The sequence below is a fragment of the Saccostrea echinata genome, unplaced genomic scaffold, assembly GCF_033153115.1.
Source record: "Saccostrea echinata isolate AGI-Se365-2 ecotype Australia unplaced genomic scaffold, CSIRO_AGI_Sech_v1 ptg000033l, whole genome shotgun sequence".
Lineage (NCBI taxonomy): Eukaryota > Metazoa > Mollusca > Bivalvia > Ostreida > Ostreidae > Saccostrea > Saccostrea echinata.
In genome coordinates, this window is record NW_026889782.1 from 31,060,460 (window position 1) to 31,071,284 (window position 10,825).

Genomic DNA, 10,825 nt, shown 5'->3' on the forward strand with positions numbered 1-10,825 from the left:
ATTGTGTTCTGGATTAACTTTAATCTCCGCGTTCTTTTTGTTATGTAAATTAAAAAGTATTTAATGTATTTGTTTTTGTTTTCCTCTTGAACACATTCCAAAGTTTACCTGTAACTCTCCATTCTGTTTGTTTTAACTGTCCATTCTTTTTGAAAAAATTGTCCATTCTTAAAAGAATGGACAGTTTTTCAAAAAGAATGGACACTTACAGGTGACTTAATGGATTGATTGAGGAGTTAGCTCAACATTAAGCTATAGAATGGACAACACAAACAAAAGGTTTACGTCACAATCATGTTTTAACTGTAAATAAAGTGTTTGAAAGGTTAATAGAATAAGAGAATTATGCATGCTAGAGCATTTATTGTATAGAACAAAAAGTACTTTCATAGTTTTAATGATTTAGGTAGACTTTGAAATAATAGATGAACAAAAATGAGACAAAAATAACTCAGCTTTTTAAATGTTCTTCAAAGGCCAAGAGAGGCCAATGTGAGAGGTAATAATATAGGTTAAAAAATAGATATTTTGTTAATAGTTTGCATGGTAATAGTGTTAAATGGTTGATAGATAGATAGATACTAGACGAATTATTTTGTTGATCCTAATCATACTATTTTTCTTGCTTTTGGGCAACAAAGCTTAATTTGTCAGTTTATGGATCCTCTAAATTGTTGTACTCAGGTGACCGTTAAGACCCTAGGGCCTCTTTTTTTTGTTTTGTTTTTTTAAAGATCGATCCCTACGTTAGTGGCGAGCGGAGGTTTTGACATGATGGGTAAAGATTCTGCTAAAGCACTTGTAACCATAATCTTAGGAAAGTGATGTTTTCACCTTGCCACAAATTATCTTTGGGTAAAGTGATTCGAGTTTGTTCAAATGGAGGGCCACGCCTCCTTTCAAGGGGGGGGGGGGGGGTAATAAAGAATTAGTGAAAATTAGGTGGCATCTTTTTCTCAAGAACCACTGGGCCAAAAAAGTTAAATCTTATGTGAAACCTTCATTTCATAGTGTGAATTCAAGTTTGTTTAAATCGTAACGCCCGTGGGTATGGTGGAGCCAACATGATGGATCAAAGTTTTACGTAGGAATAAATAGGGAAAACTCTTTAAAAATCTTCTTATGAACTGCAAGGCCGTAATAAGTCATATTGATTTGGAAGCATCTGAGGGAGACGATGACGATGATGATAATCAGACGTTAATAGGTAAATATCCTCCAGTTTCAGTACGGTACATCAGTAAGGGAGACGATGATGATGATCAGACGTCACTAGACAAATATCCTTCATTTCAGTACAGTACATCAGTGAGGGACACGATAATAATGATCAGACGTCACTAGGTAAATATCCTCCATTTCAGTACGGAACATCAGTGAGGGAGACGATGATGATGGTCAGACGTCACTAGACAAATATCCTCCATTTCAGTACAGTACATCAGTGAGGGAGACGATGACGATGATGATCAGACGTAACTAGGTAAATATCCTCCATTTCAGTACGGTACATCAGTGAGGGGGACGATGATGATGATGATCAGACGTCATTAGGTAAATATCCTCCATTTCAGTACAGTACATCAGTGAGGGGGACGATGATGATGATGATCAGACGTCACTAGGTAAATATCCTCCATTTCAGTACGGTACATCAGTGAGGGGGACGATGATGATGATGATCAGACGTCACTAGGTAAATATCCTCCATTTCAGTACGGTACATCAGTGAGGTGGACGATGATGATGGTCAGACGTCACTAGGTAAATATCCTCCATTTCAGTACGGTACATCAGTGAGGGGGATGATGATGATGGTCAGACGTCACTAGGTAAATATCCTCCATTTCAGTAGGGTACATCAGTGAGGGGGATGATGATGATGGTCAGACGTCACTAGGTAAATATCCTCCAGTTTCAGTACGGTACATCAGTGAGGGGGACGATGATGAGGATGATCAGACGTCACTAGGTAAATATCCTCCATTTCAGTACGGTACATCAGTGAGGGGGACGATGATGATGATGATCAGACGTCACTAGGTAAATATCCTCCATTTCAGTACGGTACATCAGTGAGGTGGACGATGATGATGGTCAGACGTCACTAGGTAAATATCCTCCATTTCAGTACGGTACATCAGTGAGGGGGATGATGATGATGGTCAGACGTCACTAGGTAAATATCCTCCATTTCAGTAGGGTACATCAGTGAGGGGGATGATGATGATGGTCAGACGTCACTAGGTAAATATCCTCCAGTTTCAGTACGGTACATCAGTGAGGGGGACGATGATGAGGATGATCAGACGTCACTAGGTAAATATCCTCCATTTCAGTACGGTACATCAGTGAGGAAGATGATGATGATAACCAGACGTAACTAGGTAAATATCCTCCATTTCAGTACGGTACATCAGTGAGGGGGACGATGATGATGATGGTCAGACGTCAGTAGGTAAATATCCTCCATTTCAGTACAGTACATCAGTGAGGTGGACGATGATGATGATGATCAGACGTCACTAGGTAAATATCCTCCAGTTTCAGTACAGTACATCAGTGAGGGAGACGATAATGATGATCAGACGTCACTTGGTAAATATCCTCCAGTTTCAGTACGGTACATCAGTGAGGGAGACGATAATGATAATCAGACGTTAATAGGTAAATATCCTCCAGTTTCAGTACAGTACATCAGTGAGGAAGACGATGTTGATGATCAGACGTCACTAGGTAAATATCCTCCAGTTTCAGTACGGTAAATCAGTGAGGGAGACGATAATGATGATCAGACGTCATTAGGTAAATATCCTCCATTTCAGTACGGAACATCAGTGAGGGAGATGAAGATGATGAGCAGACGTCACTAGGTAAATATCCTCCAGTTTCAGTACGGTACATCAGTGAGGGGGACGATGATGATGATGATCAGACGTCACTAGGTAAATATCCTCCATTTCAGTACGGTACATCAGTGAGGAAGATGATGTTGATGATCAGACGTCACTAGGTAAATATCCTCCATTTCAGTACGGTACTTCAGTGAGGGGGACGATAATGATGATCAGACGTCATTAGGTAAATATCCTCCAGTTTCAGTACGGTACATCAGTGAGGAAGACGATGATGATGATCAGACGTAACTAGGTAAATATCCTCCAGTTTCAGTACGGAACATCAGTGAGGGAGACGATAATGATGAGCAGACGTCACTAGGTAAATATCCTCCATTTCAGTACAGTACATCAGTGAGGGAGACGATGATGATGAGCAGACGTCACTAGGTAAATATCCTCCAGTTTCAGTACGGAACATCAGTGAGGGAGACGATGATGAGCAGACGTTAATAGGTAAATATCCTCCATTTCAGTACAGTACATCAGTGAGGAAGACGATGTTGATGATCAGACGTAACTAGGTAAATATCCTCCATTTTAGTACGGTACTTCAGTGAGGGGGACGATAATGATGATCAGACGTCATTAGGTAAATATCCTCCATTTCAGTACGGAACATCAGTGAGGAAGACGATGTTGATGATCAGACGTCACTAGGTAAATATCCTCCAGTTTCAGTACGGTACATCAGTGATGGGGACGACGAGGATGATCAGACGTCATTAGGTAAATATCCTCCATTTCAGTACGGTAAATCAGTGAGGAAGACGATAATGATGATCAGACGTCACTAGGTAAATATCCTCCATTTCAGTACGGTACATCAGTGAGGGGGACGATGATGATGATGATCAGACGTCACTAGGTAAATATCCTCCATTTCAGTACGGTACATCAGTGAGGAAGATGATATTGATGATCAGACGTCACTAGGTAAATATCCTCCATTTCAGTACGGTACTTCAGTGAGGGGGACGATAATGATGATCAGACGTCATTAGGTAAATATCCTCCAGTTTCAGTACGGTACATCAGTGAGGAAGACGATGATGATGATCAGACGTAACTAGGTAAATATCCTCCAGTTTCAGTACGGAACATCAGTGAGGGAGACGATAATGATGGTCAGACGTCACTAGGTAAATATCCTCCATTTCAGTACAGTACATCAGTGAGGGAGACGATGATGATGAGCAGACGTCACTAGGTAAATATCCTCCAGTTTCAGTACGGAACATCAGTGAGGGAGACGATGATGAGCAGACGTTAATAGGTAAATATCCTCAATTTCAGTACAGTACATCAGTGAGGAAGACGATGTTGATGATCAGACGTAACTAGGTAAATATCCTCCATTTTAGTACGGTACTTCAGTGAGGGGGACGATAATGATGATCAGACGTCATTAGGTAAATATCCTCCATTTCAGTACGGAACATCAGTGAGGAAGACGATGTTGATGATCAGACGTCACTAGGTAAATATCCTCCAGTTTCAGTACGGTACATCAGTGATGGGGACGACGAGGATGATCAGACGTCATTAGGTAAATATCCTCCATTTCAGTACGGTACATCAGTGAGGAAGACGATGATGATGATCAGACGTCATTAGGTAAATATCCTCCATTTCAGTACGGTACATCAGTGAGGTGGACGATGATGATGATCAGACGTCACTAGATAAATATCCTCCATTTCAGTACGGTACATCAGTGAGGGAGACGATGATGATGAGACGTCACTAGGTAAATATCCTCCATTTCAGTACGGAACATCAGTGAGGAAGACGATGTTGATGATCAGACGTCACTAGGTAAATATCCTCCATTTCAGTACGGTACATTACCTAAACATATGCCGGTAAAACTCAGTTATCACCATTAAATCAGAATTAACGTTCGCAAATAACAACTGAGAAGACGATAATTCTCTAATTTATACATACATTATTTACATTCTTATGATTTGGGCTGTAAATGTTGGTCCAACATTGGCCCAGCGGATGATATGTTGGTGCGAAAGCTGATCCATCGGTATTGGGTATGCAATGTTGGGCGAACGTTGGTCCAAAATGGTAAATGTTAGCATGAAACATGACCACTATTTGTTGGGCATTTGATGTTGGCCCAACATAGGTCCAACCGAGGAAATGTTGGCAAAAAACAAAGCCAATGTGTGTTGGGATGTAATGTTTGCCCAACATAGGGCCAACCAAATAATGTTGACATGAAACATGGAGAATGTGTGTTGGGCATGTAATGTTGGTTCAATGTTGGCCCAACTTAGTATATTTATTATAATGAGGCATTGCAAACACAATCTCCTTTTTCAAACATCATCTCATTTCAATTCCAAAATCATCTCCTTGGTCACAGAAATCTTGTATAATCCCATAAATAGTATATTAAGGAGCTTATTGTTCACACCACAAGTTGACCATATTTGAATTTTGATTTTAATAAATCTCTCTCTTCACTAAAATCTTGTTTAAGGACATAAATATTTTTATCTAGGAACAATAGATAACATCGTTCTTTGGTCATGTTCGGATTGCATTTGTTTTTCCATATTTCTTCCTCCTTCTTCATTAATTGTCATCAAAGCAGAATCAGTCTATAACAATTGCTGCAATTTCTACATCTGCTGCAAATGCATACAACATATTTTCCCGTCTAGTCTAGTATATCTGTTAAAAAAGTCAATAACATATTTGAATATCGATAAAATATTTATTTTATCATGAAATTCTGATTAACTTTCCTGATACATTTAATCACCCTGTTTATACTAAAAAAAAAAATTCTTACCATTAACACCTTATCATATACTTAATGTTTGATGTGAAATTTTCTTATCTATTTCACTTCTCGTCATGATATACAATGTAAGATACTATGTAATTTCATATTAACTGAATCATTTTATAATGAAGTAGCTAAAGTTTAAAAATGTAATACTGATATACTTACATTTCTTTAAGGACTTATCCGTTAGCCGTTGTTTGCACCACATTTTTAAAAATCCCAATCCTACTCCAACTTCCTCTGCCTTTTTGAGTTTATCAGCCAGCTGTGAGTAATTGAACTTGACAGCTCACCACAAATTTTGGTGTTTTAAGGAGGTTCGATCCTGAGCTTTTGAGCAGATTTTGGTCTGGACCTTTATTTATAAAATTCTGCATCATTTTTAAGTTCAAACATTAAATCTGAATTCTACAATGCAAATTAAACTATATCCAATGAAAAAACCGCGATTAAATTCCATTCAAAGAGGATTAAGCCAGGAACTATATTTCGTGGCGGAAAATTTTTTAGGAGAAAAGGATCATTTTGTCCCCTTTTGAAATATATACAGTACTGTGAAGTTTAGATTCCGATTTTTCCACGCTGGTTGCACACAGAGCTGTTTTTTGCAGTGAAATGTTTTATGCTGGTTCTAAAATATCTATTAAATTATTTCTTATGAATTCTTTCATTATATTGTGACAAATATAGTAAATATATTCTGAAACTCCAGGAAAAAAATTAGCCAATTTTAACATAAAATTAACACTTTTTTAGTAATATCTAAAATTTATATCATAGACCCCCACTTTTGTTTTTATTTTCTGAATATATAAGATATCTTTGACCAATCTGCCTAAATTCAGAAAAAGTTTAAGACTTTAAAATAATTTTCTTGCTTGATAAATTTTTAATGCCAGAAAAATCATATTTTTTGAGTGCAGAAAGGTCAAATAATTGATTATGCGATGCAATTTGAAACTTTTTCTTATAGTCACAATTTTGAAGTGTCTTTTTTTAAATAGACTAATAGTTTAATTTGTCTCATGATTTATTTGGATAAAAACATTGGAGGGAAAACGTCGAAGATGTGATTTTTGATTAAAACACAAATTTCAGTGCAAAAAGGTCATATTAAATGAACTGTAGCGCCAAAAGAAGCATATTGACCCCCATTTTTTGTTCTGATTTTTAATTAAGCTGTGTGTGTAGAGACTAAAAATATACTTGACAAAAAAAGTTTAAGACTTTAAATATTAGGATTCAACCTCGTTAATTGCTGCTACTCTTTCAGTTTTAGCAACTCGCTTAACTTTTATAAAGCTGGCTGGGTTATCTTGATATATGTATACTCAGGCGTCATTCACATCCTGTCCTTGGTAACTTTTAGTTTCTACATTATGCTAATGTAAAAAACTTTTATTTAGTCGTTTCACTTTCTATATTATACTGATGTAAAAAAAAATTTTATTCAGTCTCCTTTAATAGTGAATTCTCGTTAATTCTTTACGAGAGAAACAAGTCTTACAATTACACTCAAATTGTAAGTATAAATAAGTTATAATTAATAAACGGGCACTATAAAGAAAAGAGGAAAACCCCCAATTTTTTGATAAGTGGATACTAATAACAAGAAAGCTGAACATCAATATAATTGTCATCAATAAACTGCATGGCCAGTCTCATTGCTGTGGAAGAAGCTTACCTAATTGCAGAAGTAACAAAAACTAGCAATATATCTGTTGGACCAACATAGGGCCAGTGTACTCATCCCTACATAGAAGAGAACACTCGCCCTAACATAGGACCAACGTTGGGCCAGCGTAGTCTGACCAACTTAAATGATCGTTTCAATAAGGCCTAGGGTATAACAAACACTGGGCCAACGTAACGCTCCCAACTCATGCACTTAGTCCTTTAGTTCGCAGTCCTACTGTTGGGCCAACGTTGGATCAACGTACTCACTCTAACTATAAAAGACAATTAAAAACAAACACTCAAGCTTACACTGGGCCAACCTTGGGCCAACATACTGCTACCAGATTAAATTTTCAACTTCGTTAAGCTTGCATTACAAACGTTTGGCCAACAATGGGCCAACTTTGAACTCCCATCTTCCCTAGAAAATATAGCAAATCGGAATTAGTTAATGTTGGACCAACGTTGGGCCAACGTAAGAATCCCAACATGGTTGGGTACCAAAGAGATGATTCACATGGTAACGTTGGTCCAATGTTGGCCCAACATTGTCTATCCAACGCCAACTATCGGCCAACCATACAACCATTAACCAACATTGGTCCAACGTAGTCATGCTGTCTGGATATATATTAAGCAGCAAATTTTTAACAAATAACCGACTAAAAAAATTTAGTCGATAGTCGGTATGATCGAATGATAGTCGAGTACTCGAATATTTGTTGACATCCCTACTTAAAATAGATTATGAAGAACCTTAAGGTTGAAAATCTTCAATCCTTTCTGTACAATATTTGACATTAAGCAAGCTTAGCAACATTATGAAGCATTAAATGTAAATATTTACATTTCCAAATATTTTTCCTTAAGATTCTTTGCAAATTAGAAAACAATTCATTTCTCATGAACTACAGTGGATGAGCAAGAATATCTCCATTGTGAATTCATAATACCGTACTTGACGTCAAAATTATAGTGCAAACTGTTTTGTCTCAAAATTGATCATTGAATGACGTAAATTTTGCGGCAAATCGTTAGATATATGATGAAAATATAAGAAATAAATTTAATTTTTGAGAATACGTGAGGTACATGAACTATGGTGCTTCATGCCTGCATATTTGATATAAATATTATTTAAGTGCTAACGTGCTTCATTGAATAAGCCGACATGAAGCGTTGTAGTTCATGTCCTCATGAATTCTCAAAAATTAAATTCATTTCTTAAGTGTGTTATTTTTTGACTATGTATATGTTAGTAAATATACAAAAGTGAAATAAGGTTAAGATAAAATAGCAATAGGAGCGACGTAAAAAAGACCCAAAATCCAGCGTTATGTGCAGTTATCCTTTGACAAAGGTAATGAATCTAAATGGTTAAAGAATTGGAAATCAATTTTAAATGATTGTGGATAATAGTCAATAGATGAAAGAATATTGTATATATTCCCAAACATATATCAAGACGTCAAATTTAATGAATTGTTTTCCTCTTAAAATGTGGGTTTATTAAGTAAAGTGTGTATATGTTTATTAGTCCCCTACCGGTGAAACCGGAGGGGGCTATAGGTTTCCTCTAAGTCTGTCCGTCCGTCTGTCTAGCTGTCTGTCCCTCTGTTTGTCTGTCAGTCTGTCCCACTTGGTTTTCCGCACTTTTTTCCTAAAGGCTTGCAGATATTGAGCTGATTTTTGGTATGTGAGTGTATCTTGATGAGTTACAGATCAAATTTGCATTTCGTTCCGCTTCATTGATTTTTGACGGAATTACGGCCTTTTCAATTTTTACGGGTTTTCCGCAATTTTCTTCTAAACGCTTGTAGATATTGAGCTGATTTTTGGTATGTGGCTTTACCTTGATTAGTTATAGATCAAGTTTGCATTTCCTCCCGCTTCATTAATTTTTGACGGAATTATGGCATTTTCAATTCTTAACTGGAACCAGATTACACTTGCCGGTAGGGGACTAGTATTGCTAATGCAATACTCTCAGAATGCTTGTTTACATTGTAAACAAGAGTCAGAGCTCCTGGTTATCAATATTAGGAATTAAATGTTGTAAGCACGATTTGTATATATGTTTTATATTCTGCTCAAGTATCTAAGTCAATGTTATGATTGTAATTTGTTACTTTGATCTCTACGTTGTTAAACAAGCATTCTGAGAGTATTGCATTAGCAATACTAGTCCCCTACCGGCAAGTGTAATCTGGTTCCCGTTAAGAATTGAAAATGCCATAATTCCGTCAAAAATCAATGAAGCGAGACGAAATGCAAACTTGATCTATAAGTAATCAAGGTAAAGTCACATACCAAAAACCAGCTCAATATCTGCAAGCGTTAAAAAAAAAAATGCGGAAAACCCTTAAAAATTGAAAAGGCCATAATTCCGTCAAAAGTCAATGAAGCGGAACGAAATGCAAACTGATCTGTAACTCATCAAGATACACTCACATACCAAAAATCAGCTCAATATCTGCTAGCGTTTAGGAAAAAAGTGCGGAAAACCAAGTGGGACAGACTGACAGACGGACAGACGGACAGACAGACAGACAGACAGACAGACGGACGGACAGACTCAGAGGAAACCTATAGTCCCCTCCGGTTTCACCGGTAGGGGACTAATAACAACCAAAGAGATACTAGTAAACTACAATTATCCAGCTTCATGTAATCTGTAAACATCTTGACATGACTTGGTCTTTGTTACACATGCATTGATTGAATTTAATTAATGTTTTATTTATCAATTAACTAAAAAAATGATCTTATCAACTTAAGTTCATTGAAATATTTATTTACATGCAATTTATAATTGCTTAGGGACCACTTTTAACCCACCCCCCTTTAGGTATTTTGACATGAGATTCCATGCATTGTGACAGGAATCATGGTAAGTTGACATTAGATTCCATGCATTGTGACAGGAATCATGGTATGTTGACATTAGATTCCATGCATTGTGACAGGAATCATGGTATGTTGACATTACATTCCATGCATTGTGACAGGAATCATGGTATGTTGACATTAGATTCCATGCATTGTGACAGGAATCATTTTATGTTGAAATCAGATCCCGTTCATTGTGACAGGAATCTCATGTCATGTAATACAGCATGCTCCCCCTGGGTATGTTGACATAAGATTTCATGAATTGTGACAGGAATCATGGTATGTTGACATTAGATTCCATGCATTGTGACAGGAATCATTGTAAGGTGACATTAGATTCCATGCATTGTGACAGGAATCATGGTATGTTGACATTAGATTCCATGCATTGTGACAGGAATCATGGTATGCTAGCTGACATGAGATTCCCTGCATTGTGCCAGGAATTTTATGTCAGCCAATACTCCATGTTCCCTTTAGGTAAGTTGACATTAGATTCCATGCATTGTGACAGGAATCTCATGTCATGTAATACAGCATGCTCCCCCTT

The 10,825-nt window shown here is 37.1% G+C and overlaps 1 protein-coding gene across 1 annotated transcript; it reads left to right on the forward strand.

Annotated features, from left to right (window-relative positions):
• The first annotated feature begins 1,122 nt into the window (after nucleotides 1-1,122).
• Nucleotides 1,123-4,647, forward strand: LOC133198409 (probable serine/threonine-protein kinase kinX). Its single transcript, XM_061334504.1, has 15 exons — nucleotides 1,123-1,207; nucleotides 1,365-1,475; nucleotides 1,575-1,625; nucleotides 1,717-1,764; nucleotides 1,853-1,972; nucleotides 2,064-2,111; nucleotides 2,200-2,319; nucleotides 2,479-2,736; nucleotides 2,826-2,945; nucleotides 3,240-3,353; nucleotides 3,510-3,626; nucleotides 3,715-3,765; nucleotides 4,060-4,173; nucleotides 4,330-4,446; nucleotides 4,535-4,647. Exons 1-15 carry the CDS (start codon nucleotides 1,123-1,125, stop codon nucleotides 4,645-4,647), a joined length of 1,587 nt encoding a protein of 528 aa, XP_061190488.1.
• Nucleotides 4,648-10,825: the final 6,178 nt, after the last annotated feature.

Bases quoted from the DNA above. Each gene is read 5' to 3' on its own strand.
- LOC133198409 (XM_061334504.1), top strand. From the start codon at position 1,123: ATGAACTGCAAGGCCGTAATAAGTCATATTGATTTGGAAGCATCTGAG. The intron at 1,476-1,574 runs GTAACTAGGTAA...CCTCCATTTCAG, and splicing joins GATGACGATGATGATCAGAC to TACAGTACATCAGTGAGGGG. The intron at 3,354-3,509 runs GTAAATATCCTC...CCTCCATTTCAG, and splicing joins TGATGAGCAGACGTTAATAG to TACGGAACATCAGTGAGGAA.